Source organism: Cygnus atratus, chromosome 2 (assembly GCF_013377495.2).
Source record: "Cygnus atratus isolate AKBS03 ecotype Queensland, Australia chromosome 2, CAtr_DNAZoo_HiC_assembly, whole genome shotgun sequence".
NCBI lineage: Eukaryota > Metazoa > Chordata > Aves > Anseriformes > Anatidae > Cygnus > Cygnus atratus.
The window spans coordinates 106,613,492-106,635,271 of NC_066363.1; the positions used below are offsets into that span (position 1 = coordinate 106,613,492).

Consider the following 21,780-nt stretch of genomic DNA (forward strand, 5'->3'; position numbering starts at 1 on the left):
GATACAAACAATGGATCAACTTATTTCTAAATGGTTTAGAAAAATAAGATGGTAAATAAAATAGCACATGGATTTCTCAAAACAAGTCATGCCAAGCTAACAGAGTATACCGTTTTGTAAAATAACCACTTTGGTGGATAAAGGAAATAAAGCAAAAAGAGCAAATTCCAACTTCAGGGCTTGTTATAATTCTACTTTCACATCAAACTCCTGTCAGCGCAAATTATAAGGAATAACTGCACTAAGAAATAGGACCATATGAAGCTAAAATATAAACTGCTTGACATAAAACAAATGTGTCTACAGAAGCTAAATCATTAAGTGATATAGACCAAGAGACTAATATTCTCATTACTGGCAACAGTAGAAGACAGGTCATGGTGATCAAATCTGCAGATGAAGTTAAAAGACCAAGAGCAACTCAGATTCATGTGATCGTGATGATCTGACAAGTTATTTTAAAGAGAAACACACCATGATTGACTGCTGCTTCCTACACTCAGTTAAAGAGCAAGACTAGAACGTGATGCAGGGAACTCGCAGTATACCGTACACTTTAGAGAAATTAAGGTATTGTTGTGATGCTTAATTAATTAAGTTAATGGCAGATATTTACTTAAACTTATATACACATGCACACAAACACATCTACTTTCCTGTCTCTGGCTCACACAATAGGTAAAGAAACTTGTAACGGATAAACAGCTGAAATCCAGCAAGTAATACCACAGTTGTCCAAACAGTCCTTTTAGCAGCCCCACTAACCTGTCTATAGGAAGCACACGTATATGCACTGTGTTAGGATGAGGTACACATGGAACAGTTTTCTCTGGATATCTATTAACTGCTAGAAGAAATGACTATGCTATGCTTGGACTACGTTAAAGGCAGTTATTGTTGAGGTCAGAAAACAAAACCAAGATATTACTACAAACAGAAAATCTGGATGACGTTATTTCCAAGGAAAGTGATAAATTGGTGTGTAATTGTAACTCTTACTCTTCTTTGTGAATAACCAACTACGTAACAAGATTTAAAAAATGCCTATGCTTAAAACGCTTATACTTCACAATGAAAAGATTTTTCCAATCTGCAGTTACATTTAATTATATAGAGAAACACAAATTTGTTTCTTCAGATTAATAAGGTGGAGCAAGCAAACTTGTCCTTTAAAGTAGCAGCACTTGCCTGTTGCGTTCTCACTCTGATAACCAAATAAATGGATTATTTAAGAATAACCAAATCAATTAAATTACTGAAATTTAAATAACAGAATCACAGAATCATCTAGGTTGGAAGAAACCTCCAAGATCACCCAGTCCAGCCTCTGACCTAACACCTCCACTAAACCATAATAACGCTATTTAAGTACTCTAAATAAGTAGTCTTTCATGCAAATGGTGATTTTGGACTGGAAAACTTCAAATCAGAGAACTTATTTAAAAAAAAAGTTATGAAAAATGTTTCTTCTTCCACCATCAATTCCACCAGTCTTACGCAAAGCTTTTATGTAAAATTCTCCATAAGGTTATGGGAAATTAACTTCAATAAAGGTTAAAGCTACACTGCAATGAAATTTGACACACACACACACAAATACATAGCATTAGCTTTTTGTGGTTGCTCTTGATCACAGAATGGGGATGTTGTAACAGAGACTTCAGCTTAAGATAAGCATCCAAACAAGGACAGCACACACAAGACAGATCTGCTCAAACAAATAATAGCAAGATAATAGACACACACCTGCACAATAAAAGAAAGTAAGAATAGGATTCTGTTGATTAAAATTTGGCATGTAGTGCCATTCCAGGTGCTGTAGCTGTCCCATAACAGATCTCCCACAGCTCATGTTATAAGTCATCTCTGTGCAGATTTAGCTACCGCAGGCATCTCAGCTGGCATTGCATGCCGACATTTAGTCAACAGGATTTGGTCCTAGCCAGTATGAAATTACTAAGAAAGGAACCTACAAGCTAGATATGAAAATATTTTTCATTAATTTAATGCACCATATTCTTAGGCAAAAGCTAATAAAACTAATTTAAATGCAAATCTAAATAAACAGCAGGACTAAGCATTGTTCTAGACTCTTACAGGACACTACAAATGCAGTTTGTTTTCAGACTTCCCAAAACTGACTGGACGTAACATTTACTTTATACACAGTTTAGTAGGAATTAATTTTTTAAAATACATTTCCAAATGAAGTTAACATCCTTTTGGATGTCCATGTTTATTATCACTTGTTTCTTGACAATACCTGAATCAAAAAAAAACAACAAAACACCAAACACAAAACCAAAAACCATACCACAACAAACCAAAAATACCAGGAAGAGGAAGCAACAGGTGGAATTTAGGGGTAGGGAGAGAAGCTGAAGCTGGTGAGAGAAACATGACACAAGAGGCAGTATTTCAATCCAAAGGAGAGAAACTGGATAAAAATTAGTATGTCAAATAAAGGTGACTAAAAAAAATAAAGAAAAAAAAGACAAAACCCTAGTTTATGTATGGATATTCTAGAAATAGAACCGAGACAAGTCCAACGAAGTAGTGCTCTAAAAATAAGATATTCCCATTTTTTCCAGTAACTCATTTACCTTCCTAAATAGGATGGAACCCAATTATCACGGGGTTTCTATCATCAGCTAGCAACCCTATCATGTATCTTGGAGATAAACCATTTATTATGAACAGTTGTTCATTAAATTAGAACTTTTACCCTAGATTTACTTTTCATGGCACTCCTTGATTTTTGTTCACCCAGAGACATTTTTAGAAGATGCCAAGTCTTCAAAAACATTTGGAAAGCAAACTCAATGGTATTTTATCGATTACAGATAAACTATTTAGCAAACTAGTGAGAACATTTTTACTATACTTAACTCTGAAAAAATATATTGAAGTCAATTAAGAGTAAAACAACAAGGAAAGGATAAAATACATCCTGGAACTACAATGGACAGGGTGAAGAATGCAGTAGTTCCACGATTTTTCTGAACTTTTCCTTTTATGAATTGTGTACACAACCTCTGATCATCTTCCCTAGACTACTTCTACAGATTTTCAGCATGCACCAGAAGAAAACTGAAGAGAATTTCCACCCCACCCCACCCCAGTACTACTAGATACCAAGAAGCATTTCATCACCTCTTCTTGCTTCTGTGTCTGGTTACTCTGTCATCTCCAAAAACTTACTTTCTTCCTTCCTAAATAATATTTGCCATTCTCTGTACTTAGTTGGCAAGGAGACACTTCTGTCAGAGGTAACAGTTCAGTAGCTTGGCAGCAATTTAAGTGGTTAATGCTCACTGGTCTAATCCAGTTGGTTAGGTACAGAATCAGCACAACAAGAACTGTTCTTTGTTGTTGTTTATTTGGTTTTGGTCCCAGTAATGCTCCAGCCTCTATGGCCTTTGGAAAGCCTAGGTACCAAGTTCCTCATCTGTGAAACAGGATAGTTATCTTGCCTTCCTTCCTCATCAGTAAGGCACACAGAAGTTTGCAACATGTCAACAATGAATCAGACAACAAGCATTGATGTTTGCTACACAATAATTAAGAGTTATGTGCCTTCTATTTTCTGTAAAGTATTTCTTGCCTCTGCTTGAACTGTTTCCATCATCCCTCTGCTACAACTTACAACAAAAAGATTTCGTTGTGTATGCACTGCACTGTCTGTGCTTGTCTAGACAGCTAGAGTAATCCACCTTGTTTGTGGCAACTGTGACAATAGATGCTAGAGCAAGAGAAATGCAGAATTTTACATTACCTTACAAGATGTTGTGACAATGAATTAAAGTTGATGGGGATGGTGAAAAATGACAAAAGATTTTCAACACAGAAAACATTAGGTAAGTGCTAAAGACTATTTCTAAATACATTTAATTCCACTACAAAAAACAGTTATGGCATAACACCAAACAATAAATTCAACAAAGCAAACGCTGGGAGCGTACATATAACTTATGCATGGTCTTTTCAGAATCAAGTGGTATTATGGATAGTGTATGACTGTAGAATTCTGTAAACACACTGAAAACTGAGCTTTAAATCCAAAAGTCCTGTTTTGCAATGCAACTATTTCAAATTTGGATTTTATACCACATTCTCGTTACATTAACAAAAATATGTTTGTAACATCCAAGAATCAAATTGTCTGCAATAAATCAATCCTGGACGAAAAGTTTGTACTTACATACATAACTAGAATTAAATACAAGTATGTTAACAAATTAACTTCTCTGAAAAAATTTATGATGAGTACTATATAAGAAAATGTAGGACTGAACCGGTGAGAAATCTGGGGAGCAGATCTTCTGGTGACCATCCAGAGGGCTTGGATACTGTCTTGCTGGCAACATAACTATTACTGGACTACTGCATATACCTAATTAGGTTAATTGTACTCTTGGAATTACATTTAGATTCCTCCATCTTGATTCAAAAAGAGCCACGTTAAGAATGATATTTTGAAGTCTTCAAATCAGTTGTAATCGAATATGCTTAAGTCAGGAAAAACTACCAGCCTGTGCAGAAAAGGCATCCTGAGCAGATCAAAGGAGCTCAAAGTAAAAGAAGTTTGTTCTCCATAGCTAGTTCAGTTAGTTCCATAACCATAGCAACTTCTTTATATATAGGACAGAGCACTCCCCATCTTCCCCAGCCCCACCGACAGCCTAAGAAAGCCTAAGATCTGTGCCACAAATCAAGGCACTTAAGTATCTTTTCATCAGTTTACTTGCTTAAGCAAATGGACCTCTAGAGATGACCATGAAAATAAAGACTTACGACTAAAATGGAAGCAAAAGAACAAGGTTAGGAAAGAACTGGAAGATGTAGATAAACTACAATGGCATGCTAGCTTTTGGTAACATCTGATAGGATGAAAGCCTATCAGACCGAGATGCAACAATCAGAAGCAAGCAAGCAACGTTTATACTTAGTATCCTTTTTAGAGGAAAAATCAATGTAAAAACATAATATACAATTAATTTAAGTAGGATGTATTTTACCAACAAATAATTAGTTAAGGAAATAAAAAGGTTCTACCTGTGTCTGAATTGCGATCTTCATTTCTGGATGGACTAATAGTAAAAGGAAGTTTACGTTTCATGGAAGACTTTTCTTTCATCTCCTTCCCCACATCACTCCTATCCACTTTTGGAGTTTTGCTGTAGGATGCAATCTTGTCCTTGCTCTGATATAAATAAAAAGTATACTAAGTAATTTTTGCATAAAGCAGGATAGTCTCATAACGTATACAGACTGAAAAGACTGCTATGTGAGAGTGTACGTGCAAGTGAGTATTTGTATCATTACATAGTAGCTCATTCAAAACCTTTTAAAGTAACCTTACTGAAAATAATCAATAGCATTTCTTTCCTTTTAAAGTGAGAATCCTCTGTATTATATCTACTTCCAGGTACATCACCGTAGAACTGCTGTTCACTACTAGAGCCCTGATTAATAATCAGAGGAACAATACCAATTGGACAAGAGTTTGCTAAGTCTTAGAATTTTTAATGACCACGCCAATTTGTTTCCCTGACTATAGCACGATAATCACATTAACCAGTACATTAAAAGCCCACACTGCAATTCAGACTGAACAATAACACAATAACAAAAACCTCTAAGAACCTTCCCCTGCCTCCTCCCCATCCCCAAATCCACCCATATAGAGAGCTTCCCTTCCATTTCAACAGGGATAATAGTGTAGTGCATCATCTTCCAAAGCAAAATTTTCCAAGAATGTAGAAAATCTATAAAGAAATTTTATTTAACTGGCATCAAATTCATTTAAAAAATAGGTATAAACAATTTGGAATTTTTAGATGCATAAATCTGGTATTTTTTGCTTATAAAACATTTTACAATAAACAGAGAAAAACAGGATGGACACAGTAACTTATGCTTGATTATTTGATAATCTAGGAGGTTGAAGTATGGAAAAGACAGCAAGTCAGTAAGATGAATGCTTAAGAGAACCCTCTGCAAAGCCCAACATTTTTGCATACCAATTGAGAGCCAGTGCAGAGAAACAGCATTTTCTCTTCATTATGTGCTGTAGAGGTACATTATTCAGTTACCCCAACTCCACAGCTCTATATTATTCAACAGATGATTGAGTAAAAACACTAGCAGATTCATTTTCTAAAAGTAGATTCATTTTCTAAAGGTAGAAGAGGAACATACACTTACTTGCAAATCAATGCAAAACAAAAGGCTGCTCCTTTGTGCTTTTGAAGCACGAAGGTAAAAGATTTATTTTGATCAGAGGAAACTAGAAAGCAACTCCAAGCAAAGGCACTCAAGAGCACTCATCCTTTATTTTAAAACATAGGCAGGTAAGAAGAGTAGTTTGATTATATCATCTGATGCTCTGAGTTCAAACTGCTGGCTAGAGGATAGGCAGGAATGATTACAAAGAGAACCCATAAACATCCCCCCTACGTGGTTCAGACAACAGATGTCCGTACCAGGGAAATCACAAAGAAGGGTAGGAATCAGTCTATTTAAGGAGAATTCCTGAAGTAGCGGGCTGATGCCCCCAGAGAAACCTATAGTCAGTCCAAGTTTGGAAACCTGGAAAAAAAAGCAAAAAATACACCCCTTACCCATCTCTCCCCCCACACCAGAACAAGCCAAAACACAAAACAGAACCCACACACCAAAACTAACCCTCTCCAAAACCCCGAAGAAAGCAAACACCTCCCCAGACCTTTTTCCTTAAATGCTAGAAGAAAATCTAAAAACCCTAAGATTCCCCTAAGCTCGTGGTAGGTAAAATGTGAACACTACTACTTTTAAAGGAAGCTAAACAATCTAACAGAACTGATCATTAACACCTACAAACACACAAAACCATTGACAAGGACAGACCCAAACTACATTAAGTCCATTCTGAGCTCTTCTACTAAAGTCTTCCACTTCTGCCCAGTCTCACCAGGAGCATCCTTTCCTTGTCCCAAACAGCTTAATACAATTATTTCTCATACATACCTATAAGAATCTCCCACAACATGATAGAATGGTATTAAATTTTTATTGCTTTCTTTAGAATATTATCTTACATTAGTTACTACGCAAAAGAAAGGATCAATTAAGATTTGTAAACAAGAAACACTCAAATAACTGGTTTAACTTTTTGTAGAAAAAAGGCAAGCCTTTCCAATTGGAAATCCTTAAAAGAACTAATCAGTTTTAAAACTAATTAGTATGTGCTCAAAGATGCACAAGCTGCTTAAATAATTTGATAGCTTCACATTTATTCCTGTGTATATGCATTATGTTGAATTTGATTGTCACACTAGTTTTTTTTGTTAATCACTGAATATTAATTTGTATGATCATCTACTTAGAAGGAGAGAGTGTTCAAAATGTATACTTTCAGATAAATAAAAATACAATAAAAGTGAAAGAACAGGCTGCACACAGTACACAGAAACTACAAGACACATCTTAGAATGAGTATTTTGTTCCTTAGTTCTTCTGGAAATAAACATTTATCCTTTTCAAATGAAAAGTATCCTAAAATTTGCACCTTTGTAGATGATGTTCATTGTATTAAATTTACTTGCTTTGAAAGCAAGCAAGTTTCCCACTTCGTGAGAAACAAAATATATTAAAATGGTATATAGCAGAGTACTTGATAAAGCTTTATATCAAGTAAGCATCCAATAAAAATTTGGCAGTGACTACATACAAGTAATAAAGCACACCGAATAGGCTAAAAGGCCACTTACAATGTCATGAACAACCAGGGGCTGACTTTCCAATCTGAAGGATGCAATGAACAGGCTGTTTGAGAAGTCAGTACAAAGCTCCAATACTATTTAGTATTTCCAGTGACAACGCTGATAGAGATGCTATTAGATATGCAGACAGTATCCCGACTGGGCAAGAGGGAGATGCAAAGATCAATAGCAAATTAAAAATATAATCGCTAGCAAATCTGTAGAGCAGTCTTCATTTGATAATAGTTTAAATACAAAACAAAAGGAAAAGAACAGTATAAAAACAAGGTTCTTCAGACTCTTCAAAGCACTGTACAATCACAAGAGCCCACATTAAAATTCAGAAAACTCGTAACAGCCTCCTGGATTCAACTTCAAGTAAAGGAAGGCAACAGGAGGTAGCAAGCCCTGTGGGTTAGAACACATGCTTCAGCTTAAAGAGCGAGCATTCACTGTTTCACCTACTCCTGGTCCCATCTACATCTTTTTCAGGGTCCATGCAAGCTTCAAAATTCAGCCTGAATAGGTCTATGGATTAGTTTCCTGTGATCCACAAAAGCAAACTAAAATGAAGCTGACATCTTTCCTTCAGGGGCCTGTAATTGAGAACATCTGTGGATTTTCTATGGAAGATCATTAATCTAAACTGGTAACTGCCAACTGAATAAAACAGTGAATAAAGACATGATAATGTTCAGACCCATAAGCTAAAAAAGTGCTCCAAAACAAAATGCATTGCACATTCTCTGTGTCCACTAGACTTATAGAACATTTAATGGCTTTAGACTACATCAAGAGGCAAGTAAAGGTAATTTACCCTTCCACTTCGCATCGAACTCCATGCCAGGCAGCACAGTTAAGTATCAAAATCAACTGCCCAAGGAGACTGTAATTTCCACCAGTCTAGGCTTCAAAGAAATGGTCTGGCCAAGATTTGTCAAGAATCGTGTACAGTTTGTTGTGCTCTGGGGCAAATGCATGAACCAGAGCTGCACATCTCAACATTTAACGCACACCTCACTGGAAGGTGTATTAACAAGAAGAATTTTCTACCTAAAAAAATCCATACCGGTGTATGGTATTACAAATGAGGACATTTGTAATCTCTTCAACAGAAACAGTCTCAGGAGGCTAACAAATGGCAGCCTGGACAATCTCTTAATATCCCATTCCAGCTCTATTTTCTGGTATGTCTACAATCAATGACAATACACAAAAGGAGACAACATAGTGCCGTATAATTTATAATCTAGCAGATGTACTAAACCTCAGTAGAACGAGTATTTTTTTCTGCCTATCAAAAATAATTGCATACTAAAACATGTTCTGCATGGTGCTAAAATGGCTTTGGGAACAACTATTGTTGGAGCCTTCTAAGAAGAGATTTACTTTTTACAAAACAAAAATGCATTTCTCCTTTGGACCACAGATCTACATTTTACTTCTAGACTTTCAGCCATTTAAGATATACATTCAGGTAAGTTAAAATTTCCTTATGTTTATAAAATATCTCTTGCAAACACTGAATGATCTACCTGCTGTACAGTCTTATCAACTTTTATGTTCCTAGGGCAAGCAACCAAAATAGAAACATGTACCCTAAAGCATATTTGCTAGAAACTCATTTTATTAACATTAATATTAGTCCATGCATGTTCTTAAGTTCTCAAAAGAACTCAGAAATAGAGCCAATTCACATAGCTACTTACTGGTTGTCAGAACAGCATAGTAAATATCAACGTTCACTCAACAAATATGAAAGTTTAAGTCTCATAACAACAGTAACTTTAGGACTGTTGAATATAGGAAGACCTGTAATTAAACTACCTATCTTCCGTCCATTTAGTCAGAGAAATTAAGCTCTACGAGTAGTTCAAAAATACTTCTGCACCAACAAATGTGTATTAGTGGACACAGAAGTAAGAACAAGTTTACATGCCAAAATGCAGAAGTGGTTTGACTGCACTATTCTACAAAAGATTTGAAAAGAAAGACAAGGCTACATGAAAAATAGAATGCATTTTTTGTATTAAGGACCACTGCCACTATCTGAATGCCGAAGACCCCAGGGTCTTTTCATACTACTACTACAGTGGCATCCTTCGTGGCACAGTATACGGTCACTTGCTAGTCACAAAGTACTGACAAAACTGTGTGGACCAGAAAGTCTCCAGATTAATCAAGACACTTCAGCATGAAAATGCTTCACTAAAACGAAATTTTACTGTTGTATTCTTTATACCTGCAGCATCATAACCTCCTTACAGTATTACATTAGGTTAACTAATCTTTTTCATAAGAAGTCCTAATGCTTAAAATACTATTGTTTTTAAATCCAGGGTTGCAAATATGTACCTATTAAGAAAAATCTTTATCTGCTTTACAGAAATTTCAACTACTTTCTAAAGATACTTCACCTTAAATTATTGCTATCTTATTTTGCCTGATCAATCTTCACTCAGTTCCACGTTTGTGCAATACAGATTTGCCCCTTGATTCACTTTGTTTCTAACTCAAATTTTAGTGTTACCTTGTTGTCTGTTGAATTTCAAGTCATTTTCCAGGCTGAATCCAAATGATTACATTTCGGCAATATTTTGTCTATTTTTTTCCTAATACAGGAGGAGAAACTGCACGTTATTCAAGGGCCAGCTAAACACTTCTGCCAATTGCTTGTTCTTATGTTAAAGAACAGTGTGTGTGTGTGACTTAAGTGACTATTTACTATCTTAATCATACATTCATTTTTTCTCAAAATAAGGACAAAAGCAACCAAACTGCACTTATGCTAAAAACATGAAGGTTAACTGCAATGCTTATGAAATTCTGTAATGTTTAGGATCTCAGCTTTTCAGCATTATTTGCTCTTATTATTTCCATACAACCCCAAACCAAATCCTACGTTAGTCTCAAATTATGTCTCAAACAACATGCTATTCCAAGGTGGATAGTGAACAAGACTGAATGCAACGAAGCGAGCAGTTTGTCGATTTACTTTTTGGTATCTATGTAATTAGTCCACCATTACGTTTCCATAGCCATGTCCTTGGTCAAACTTCCACCTCCTCCTGGGCTTTAAGATGCCAGTGAAGACTGGATTACTTGGGAAAACTAATCAAATACTGAGCAACCCAACATGCGTGTCCATGTTTCTAATTACTGTACTGTACAGTCTTAACAACACTCGTTTGCTGGTTAGAGGAACCAGCTAAGGACAAACCTTCACCACAACCAAAGTGACAATGAAAGGGTTTCATGTAACTACTAAAAATAGAAAGTTAATTTAGTCCTTTCTAAATCAGATGAAAATTTGCCATATTTCTACCTCCCCTACCTGGTGCTTAAATAAAGGACACCATGTTCAGCTTTCTGTTCCCTGGAAAAATTACCAACTTCATTCATAACAACTACTACCTTTGTGCAGCTCTCTTTTGCCAGAATATATCTGCATTTCAAAAGCTTACCCAACTTTTGCAGAGATAGCAGGATATGGGTGTTGAACGGCTCAGCGGACATACACTTCACAAGTGGTCTTCCAGGAAAAACAGACTTCAACAAAATACTAAGTATGAACACACCATCTCCTTTTCTAAAGGAGATAGCTTTAAACTTTACTTGGGAGCTAAATGGAATCTGTCTCCACAGGGCAATGTACAACTTAGAATAATATTCTGTATTGTAAGCTATATCCATCGTTATCCATTATAGCTAAACTGCAGCTGTCCATTTTACAAATGTACCACACGGACAAAACGGAGGACTGTGTTATTTATGACTTACCGCTAGAAGTTAGAAAATGATAGGATACTTCACATTTATGAACAGACCACCTTTTAGTATCAGTGGACCTCACTTATTTTCCAGCACTCAAAAATGGATTGTACAGTTTTTAACATGGATTCACTTGTACTGGAGTTACTCTCAACCCCTCTGCAGCATTTGGCTTTCAAGTACTCCCAGAGGGAACAAGTTCCTGTATTATACTGGAATCTAAGAAACTTGTGTACTCTCATTGGTCTGTGCCATCACAAGCCTTCAGAAACGTTTCATGTGTTTGTTACGGAGACTACGACACTGTAAAATTAAATTAAATATGAATCCTTGCTCTTGTGAGTGTATAAAGACTTCATATGATGTAAGATATGGAAATTATGCACTAACTTGCATTAAAAAAAAACAACATACCAGCTTCCTTTTGATCTAAGTTGTAAGCTATAACAAAAGGCATAAATTCTGTTCCCTAATTTAATTTAGGTGTGAAAGCATTTAAAAAATGGCACTAGATTTTTTTCCTCTGTACTTCAGATTTCAGAATATAAATTCATATTTATTTCTTCCCATTACAGCAACAAAAACCATGATACAACATGCTTTTCATTTCACCAAAACGAAATGGACACAAATATAATTTTATTACCTTTCTTGCAGTTGGTTTTTCCACCATGGTGCTATCACTGTCAGAATTTTCTATTTGACCTGTTTTTGTAGATGCAAATTTGGGCATTTTATAGCTGTTTAGCTAGCTGTATCTTGTATCAGTGGGTTCATCGTGTATCTGAAAAACAAACACAACACAGCAAAAACAACATTATATAAATATACAAATTAAAGCGTCATATCAAGAAAAATGTTCTTATTGCAGATGGTAGCAGAGCTGAATTGTACTCCAAAGAGTAGACTGACAATAATAGCAGACTTCAAGCACTCTTCTCACCTACAGCTTCCACCCTGGGGTGAAAACCAAAATGCTAAACAGAAACATGGCTAGTGCTGGGGACAGTGTCATTGGAAAATCACAAAGTCACCCGCTGAACTGCCTCATCCTTCTAACCTACCTCTTTGGCAGACTTAAAGCTTTCAGGTATTTGACATCTCACTGCTGTTCACTATGTCACTTTGTTTTATAGGTAGTAAGACTGGGAAGATGCACAAAACCATTTCCAGCAACACTATCAACAAAAATTTATTTTTCTAGCCAGGGAAACTGAAATATTGTCTACCTAAAATATTTTAGAAAGGCAGTCAAATCTTGGTGATGTGCTATCCATCTGATGGAACAAAAGAGATACATTAGAAGAAAAATCTTTTAAAGGTTAGACCTGGAAGCAGAAGCCTTAATTCCCACTATCTAGCAAATCAACCACATAAGCCATCGCTACAGATGCGTGTATATAAAACTCAAAGAACTCTGTGGTATTTCATCTCTTGGGCACACCGAGTAAGCGTCACGACAGTTTCACATAATGGAATTTTGATTTTCCCATGTTACCTTTGGTTGCACTTTTCTACTTCAAGACAAGTGAAACATTTTTAATACCTGACAGTAAAAGTCAAGGTCGTCCTAAAAACTTATTTCAGGGGCATAGCAGAAGGCTGCTCTTCACTGCCAACGCTGCCAGCAGTACACAGTCTAGTGATTTTTAGCATTATTCATTTATCATCTTTTTAAGAACTACAAAGTTCTTACAACAAAGAAAGTAGTTATGATCAATTAAAAATCCAAAATATCCTGTCAACGCACCAGAATTTTTACTACACAACCCGTTAAGTACTATAACATACAAGTTTAGACAGAAAATCTGCAAATGCTTCCGAGTATCAACCAAGGAATAGAGAAAAGCTAACATTTCTCTTCATATTCTACATTTAGCGCAATTGTCAGAACAGAACCCAAAATGGGATGAGAATAAGCAGAGCAAACTCAGCTCACTACAGTGAATGAGCAGACTACAGACTAAAAAAGAAAGCCTGACAGATGACATTAGAAAGTTAACCTAAAGAAGTCTATATCAAGAACTTGCATTTGACTTGGGGAAGCTCATGAGCAATCATTTTCAAGTCTCCAAAGGTGTACTGTTGATTTACTCTGCTCTGGCTCGTTAGAAGTAAAGCACATTGCTAAGGCACTATATGCTCAGGCTCCTCGTAAATCCCAAAATCCAGTAAGAGATTTGTGGCTTAGCTGAGACTCAAAAGCCAATTCCCAGCTCCGGGTGAAAACCAAGAAATCTAGACCAAAAACATGGTCTATAGTAAGAACACTGTCATAACCAAAAATCCCAAAGTCATTTGCTAAACTCATCCATCTGTCTTGTACCTGTAAAAGTGCCTGAGATGAAAAGGTCATGTGAAAATAAAAACTGCATTTGACTTCACTTTAAAGCTCGTGATGGCATATTTGTCTTTTTGAGCTGATATGTCATGCTAGGCATGTACAGGATCACAGTCTTACTGACTCTTGTAGTAATTTTTATTATTATTATTTTTTTTAAATCTCAACTGGGTGTTCTTTTAGGTGTGAAGTTTCTATTGCTGCTTTACAGTTAAGATTTTGGGATCGCCATGCGCAGAATTTGCTGCTGTTATAGGATCAGGGCCACTGTTTTGGTTTGACACATGTAAGTAACAGACTAGAGCAGCGGACTGGTGTTTTCTCTTTAGTGCATGCTAGTCCTGACATCTAAAACTTTCAGATTCAAACAAATTTCTCTCTCCAGAAGACCTAAACCTATGTGAAATTCTCTTACAAAATACTTGGTTGAGATGAATACTGTTGTACACTATAAAGTAACATCTTACTTCCTTATTCTTCCGTAAGAGGAAGAGAAGAACAAGAGAGGAAGGAAAGTTCAAAATGCCCAGTCCCAAAGTCAGAAAATTAGGAAATGCCAAACTAAAGTCTGCTCCTTCCCTCCCCCCTCCCCTACACTGAAGTATTTTTCTTTTAACATTAACCACAAGCTTATGAAAAACAGGAAGAGCTTCATTAGAAACTCTCACATACAATAACCTGAATCTTGTTTTGGCTATTAAATCAATATAAAAAATACAATACTGTGAAATTCCTAATAATCTACTTTTGCCCAAGACACAAGAAACAGTAATGAATTCCCTCACTTCGAGCAGGGTCAATAAGATTTATCAGTGTCAGCACTGATATGGAAAATAATCATTCATTTTTAACTGACACTGAAGCATGTTTATTTGCCTTTTTGTTTTTTTTTGTTTTCTTTTTTGTTGTTGTTGCAGGAAGAAAAAAAGGTTATCAAGGCAATGGAGAGTGCTTTAGAACTAGTTTCCTGTATTTTACAAAAAAAAGCATTTCTTAATGCTAAAATAAGCAATGAATTAGTATCTTCACAGACAGCTAATGCCATGCTGATTACATCATACACACAGTACTACCGTAACAGCAAACATTTCTGTTTTGGTGGGTTTAAAAAAAAAACAACCCCCCAAAAAAAACAACAAAACCACACACACTGCAAATACACTTTTGCTCAGTTAGCCTCTCTGATCCTAAGTTTCAGTTGCAACAATTCCCAAGTTGAATTGTGCCCCAGTAAGTGCTTTTGTGAATATTAAAAAAAATAATAATTTCAGCAACAATGAAGCTCATAAACGGAAATCGTTATTCATCGCTTTACTTTGAAAATGTAACAAATTGGCCTGTATGTTCTTCCTGTTAACAGCTGGATATATCATCATGATCACAACTACTTTAAAACCAATCAACAACATGTAAGAACTGTATTTTAATCAAAAACTGTCATTATTTCAATCAAAGGATTTCTCATGACATATTCAGTCATTTTCTTTCCCTCCTTTCTCAATGCTGCTTGACTCCCTAAAACCACCTCTGCTGCTGCTTTGCTTCTCTTCCAGTGCTGCCCTCTCCCCACCTGGCTCTGGCAGCATGGAGCCCACCTCCATCAGCTCCGGGAAGTCAAGCAGTGGGGCCTTGGCTCCTGCCTCACCGGATTCACCCGCATTTCATGAACACCAGCTTCTCCTTCACGAGCACCACGGCCTCCAACAGGGCCTTTCAGGTCTTGCTACATAGTTAGCTTTTTAAAAAACAGAGCAACAGGTAAGCTGTATGTATCATACATACATATGAGGAAAAAAAAGAGGTGATCTGAGACAGCCAGCATGGCTTCACCAAGGGCAAATTGTGCCTGACCAACCTGGTGGCTTTCTACGATGGAGTGACTGCATCGGTTTAAAAAGGAAGACTAATCGATGTCATCTACCTGGACTTCTGTAAGGCCTTTGACATGGCTGCACATGACATCCTGCTCTCCAAACTGGAGAGATGCAGATTTGAAGGGTGGACTATTCACCAGATAAGGAATTGGCTGGAAGGTCATACCCAGAGTGTGGTGATCAATGGCTCTATGTCCAAGTGGAGGCCAACAACAAGTGGTGTCCCTCAGGGGTCTGTCCTCAGACTGGTACTGTTTAATATGTTCATCAATGACACAAACAGTGGGATCGAGTGCACTCTCAGCAAGTTTACAGACAACACCAAGCTGAATGGTGCAGTCAATCCAGCAGAAGGAAGGGATGCCATCCAAAGGGACCTGGACAGACTTGAGAAGTGGGCCCACATAAACCTAGCAAGGTTCAACAATTCCAAGAGCAAGGTGCTGCACCTGGGCCGGGGCAATCCCAGAGATGAGCACAGACTGGGAGAAGAACTCACTGACAGCAGCCCTGCAGAGAAGGACTTGGGGGTTCTGGTGGACAAAAAGCTCAATACGAGCCAGCAGTGTGTGCTTGCAGCCCAGAAGGCCAACTGCGTCCTGGGCTGCATCACCAGAGGAGTGGCCAGCGGGTGGAGGGAGGGGATTGTGCCCCTCTGCTCTGCCCTTGTGAGGCCCCACCTGGAGTCCTGCATCCAGGTCTGGGGCCCCCAGCACAAGAAGGATGTGGGACTGTTAGAGCGGGCCCAGAGGAGGGCCATAAAGATGATCAAGGGGCTGGAGCACCTCTGCTATGAAGAAAGGCTGAAAGAGCTGGGGGTGCTCAGCCTGGAGAAGAGAAGGCTCCATGGTGACCTGATTGCAGCCTATCAGTACTTAAAGGGGTCTCATAAAAAGGACTCTTTACTCAGATAGATAATGATAGGACAAGGGGGAATGGTTTTAAACTAAAAGAGGGGAGATTTAGGTTAGATGTTAGGAGGAAATTCTTCACTCAGAGGGTGGTGAGGCACTGGAACAGGTTGCCCAGAGAGATTATGGATGCCCCATCCCTGGAGGTGTTCAAGACCATGTTACATGAGGCCCTGAGCAACCTGATCTAGTGGGTGACATCCCTGCCCATATCAGAGGGGTTGGAACTAGGTGATCTTTAATGTCCCTTCCAACACAGGCCATTCTATGATTCTATGATCATATGAGGGCAAGAGGATGATGGAAATCCTTTCACAGTACATGTAAACTCAACTTATTTTTTAAATAAACGTATCACAAATAATGTAGTTGCAAATGCAACTTTAAAGTTGTGTAATCACACAAATGTAAGTAAATGAAGAAAGCAAGCAAAGGTGTTTCCATTCAGTTCACCACATGATCAAAATCCGAAGTGAATTCATTCGGTTCTTGACCCCAAGCTAATCGTGATTTGAAGAGAGAAGGGCTGTAGGAGATCAAAGAGCTAATATCACATACTAGATTATTAAAGCAGGTTATTGAACCATTCATTCCAACTATTACACAGACATTTCCATCAAATGTTTTATATACCAGGTTGCTATTTTACAATCCAAGGGCGAAATACTTTTCAAACACATACCCCAAATATTCCAGAAAAAAAAAGTACATTTTGTGAAAGTATGGAGTTTCTTCTTTCATGACATAGCATTATAGTCCAGAAATGCAAGCAAACTACTCAACCTATGATCATGTAGTGGATACTACTGTAAAATCCTAAGATGACAAAGCGATCTTACTTTATTTACATTTGCCTGCAAGCTTAGTGCCATTTTAACTCATGTTCTGAACACAGGCATGAGACGTTTGCATTCCATTCCCAGTTGAAATGTAGAACATTAGCAGGTTCTTCTAGGGAAACCTTGATCTGTCTGCTTGGAGTTTCCTTCAGGGGTGTTTCTTAATGCAGTTACTGGTTTATCAGGAAGTGTTGATGGCCTGTTTCAAATCAGCAGAACCCTAAATTAAAAGTTATACTCTTTACATTTGAATTATTCTTTGTCACAACACTGTCAAAACAGGCAGTTTCATCACTTCATCTGACAGACAGGCACAACTGTGCTTTTCCTCTAACAAATGGATCTATTTCATGCTTTTAGGAAAACACAAAAACTGCTTCCTGCTAAAGAAACTTCCCCACATATAACAAAAGTGAATACTCTGACTTCTTGCTCTTTATATTTTGATGTCTTTCTTGTACATTTGCTATCAGTCAATAACCTATTATTTGAAATACTATGTTAAACTTTTCTCTCAGTCGTTTTTCACTTAAAGCAAGTTAAAAAACACGATTTTGTCATTAAAAGTAACAAAGAAGCATTTTGACAGATCTACAAAGAGTGATATAAAAAAAGATAGGATAATATAATCTAAATAAACCAATAAAAAAAAATCAAGTAGCTAGCTACTGAAAAGGACGGTTACATTAAATCCCTAATACAAATCTAATATAGTAACTTGTAGGTATCTGCTCACATCTAGCTGTAATGAAAGGACACGCCTTCACACACACAGAAAAAACAACCATGAATTTACACAGTACTCCAACAGAGCTGCTGCCACTGTTGGTCACTCCCTTTGTACAAATTCTTGCTTTCAGCCCAGTTTCCTGAGAAACTGAGGCCCATGTGATTAAGTCGATGCATATGGATGATTCACTGATGGCTTTCAAACCTGTTGATGGTTTTGCTGAAAACTTCTCTTTGCTGTCAGATTTAAAAGATATTAAGCACTTGCAAGCTTCATGGAACAAGGTGGCTGGCAGAGAATAATTATAATTATCTGTCACTTTTCCCTGAGGGAAAGTTTCAGTATGAGCTTCATACCATACTGCATATAAGAAAAATCCACACAAAATGGCCTTTATAGACCACTTTTCTTTCTTTCCCCCATTTGCGTGGGAAAGCTTCAGTTGACACTTGCATGCTCCCACCCAACCAACCATACGGCAAACCTGCGATAATTAAGCGATGCTTAATTTCTTATAGGATGTCTTTGCCCTAACACATACAGCAAGAAGTTAAAGGATGCTTATGGAAGGTTTTCTTTGGTAGCCCTGATGTAGAGCTGATCTTGAAGGTTATCTGACTGCCATTGTAGCAAAGCAGTGGAGCACAAGATTGAACTTCTGTAAGATTAAGAGCAGATGGGTTAATTTCCAGGATACTGAATTTATCCTTGAGCTCTAGAATGCATTTGCAATTAAAAACGCGGGGGAGCTAGCATAAAGCAACCCTTTTAATTACCTTCATTCTTCAGTATTTCCCTTATCTTTTTATCTGCAGAAGAAAAAACCCTCTCTTCCAACAGGGATTTACTCCAGACTGGGAAACAGTGAATCAACTGCACAACATTTCTGCTATAAATTACTTGACAGGAGCACTTCAGAATGTTTTGCTAAAATTAAACTTATGTAAGTGACAGCTAAGGCTGCATCTACATTAGCAAGAAGTGCAGCATATCGAGAGCAGATCTGTGGAGTACAACAGCTGGTAACAAAAATTCAGAATTTCCACTAGTCACATTTAGCAGTTTTGCTCCAAACTAGTTTTAGTGCAGCCCCATGTACTAAAGGCACTTCAAAGGCTGAAGCACATCCAGCACGTTCCTGAACACATCTCAGTTTAGCTTTAGCCAAGAGGAATCAAGCTTCCAGGTACTCCATAGAGCAAACTGAACTGCGGCAAGGAGAGATGTTGGGGCCAGTCACTCTACAGGTGTATTCCTGATTCAAACCAAGACACTGATGTACATATCCTCTTTGACATCTCCTTCCTCCCACACCCCAAACTTTTCTTTCAAATCTATTTAGAAATGACTGGTCTGACCTAGATCTCAATGATATTGAACATCTGTTATGGAAAGGAAGAAAGAAAGCTGGTGGATGAGTAGAAGAGAGAGAAGCCTGAGAGCAACTGAACTGAGGACAAGGGAGACAAAAGCCAGCAGTCCACATTCTGCTCAGAGCAAGCCAGCCCATACGTGCACTTCAGCTAACTAACGAGCACATCAGCAGCTCCAGCCTTGCCATGCCCAGTGTTATCTGTGTTCTGCTGGGAATACCAGAGGCAGCTGAGGTTAATGCAGTGCGCAAAAAGGAATGGATATAGTACAAAGGATCAAAATCCACAGAAAACTGGGTATTTTAAAAAGAAGATAGTGTAAAAAGCGGAGTTTTAAGAAAATGAACATGTTTTGCTAATCTCCATTTAACTAAGTAGAATATTCTGTAGCGTTTTTTCATTCCCCCCATACCCTTCTTATCAAGAAAATGCAGATGGCTTAAGGATTTTATTTTACAGTAAAAGCATCATTACGCAAACAACTTTGAGAAGTTTAAGAAGTGATCTGTTTCCAAAAGAAAGGTTAAAAAAGCTAGCAGTGCCAATGATACATGAAACATCATGATGGGTTGTGTAGCAGCACTGACTTTTTTTTCCTTCTTCGTACACGAGTCACTACCTCTATACAGCCAGTTACTCAAACACAAGCTTCAGCTATACAATGACCCAGCTCCCAGTCAGACTGCAATGCACGTTATCTGAGATCAGTAACTGCTTTTTCATCTACAGCATCCAGTAAGAAAATGAATGGCTTGAGGTGGAACAAGAGAATTATGTGGGATATCTTGGTACAGGGTTGGAGACATACCAGAGGCACAAGACCAGGAGGTTGGGACTGGGGGGAAAGGGACCATTCAGGTCTGGACATGCAAGATTCAACACAGACTAAGAGGTAGGAAAGTCCAGCAGTACAGAGCTAGGCTCTTCTGGCTCAGAAGGTTAAGCACCACATCTGTGAAAAGAACCACTGTATTTTGATCTGATATGTCCCACACAGTATGCCTGTGGATAGGAGTAAAGCTTCAGATGAGCTAAAAGAGAGAATGTAACTGTGATGAGGAAACAGCAGAGACACAAACTTGAGAGGACAAACAGGGAGAGGAGAGTACAGAAGACCCTGTGATCAACCCAAGTCTTCTTTCCCTCCTCACAATGTGGAGTACAAGCCTGAAATACCTAAACATTGGCATCCTTGTGGCTGTGTAAAAAAAAAAAACAAAACAAAAATACCACAAGCACTGTTAAAACTAAAAGCAGTTGCAAAGGATGACAAACTTACTACTGTTGTCAGTTTTCCACTAACTGCTTGGATAAACGCACTTGGAGAAACAAAGGCTTAGACACTGCTCATGTCTCAGGAGAACATCAAGATGAAAGCAGAGGACAGGGTGTTGCCCAGGGCACACAGCATATTTTCCAACACCAGAAGAACTGGACCAGGTATCCACTGCACTTCTGAGCTTATGGAGGGAACTCACGTATGGTTCAGTGTTTCAAACCCAGCAGGCTCCATCGGGGTAATTGGAAGTGGACTTCACATCAGAACCAATAAACGCAGCTAGCACGAGGCAGATGCTGTAAGAAACACCATGTGGGCAGCACTGTCAAGAGGCAGTAACAGCATTGGGAACAGAGCCAGGAAGAAGGCCGGGGAGAAAAGATACGGAAAAAGATAGAAGCCAGGCCTGCTTTAAGAAAACGCCAGAAGGGGCACCATAGACAGAGCTCTGCTGGTTCCACACAACTTGTCCGTTTCTGTCTCTTCCTATCCCACTCCCCTTCCCATTTTCTTCAGTGGGAGGTACACCTCCCACTCATATCTCACACTTCTTATCTCTTTGCCACAGTAGAGAAAGTTCAGATCCCAAAATAAGGTGTATGGAAGAACATCTTCCAGATGAGAGTTATAATTCCACTTAAAGGCATACTGTGACATTCTCACAACTTGTATATTTATTCTCTGATCACCTGAAAATTAGCAAGTTTTGCAGAAGGAGGGTGCAAATCAATATCAACCTGTCAAGAAACAGACAGGTGCCCTGAATTATGCTCTGTAATACAGCTCACTACAGCAAAATGAAAGATTCTTCCAAAAGATGGTCAAAGCCTTTTTCTCCTTCAACAAAATAAGATGCAAGCCTGCCATAAAAAATGTCCCTTTGAAGAGGAAGCCTACTCAAAAGTCTCATTAGGCTATTA

General features: G+C 37.9%; 1 protein-coding gene across 6 annotated transcripts in view; it reads right to left on the minus strand.

Annotated features, from left to right (window-relative positions):
* Nucleotides 1-21,780, minus strand: part of ANKRD12 (ankyrin repeat domain 12) — a 66,620-nt gene that overhangs the window by 31,399 nt on the left and 13,441 nt on the right. For 2 of the 6 annotated variants that reach the window (XM_035564120.2, XM_035564119.2), the window contains exons 2-3: nucleotides 12,160-12,297; nucleotides 5,056-5,203 (exon numbers count right to left, since the gene is read on the minus strand). In XM_035564120.2, the coding sequence (XP_035420013.1) occupies nucleotides 5,056-5,203; nucleotides 12,160-12,246 (235 nt within the window). In that variant the 5' untranslated portion in view covers nucleotides 12,247-12,297. Of the gene's footprint in view, nucleotides 1-5,055; nucleotides 5,204-7,751; nucleotides 7,916-10,272; nucleotides 10,355-12,159; nucleotides 12,300-21,780 lie in introns of those variants that run through there. The other 4 variants (XM_035564121.2, XM_050708602.1, XM_050708603.1 and 1 more) reach the window with 4 other exon arrangements.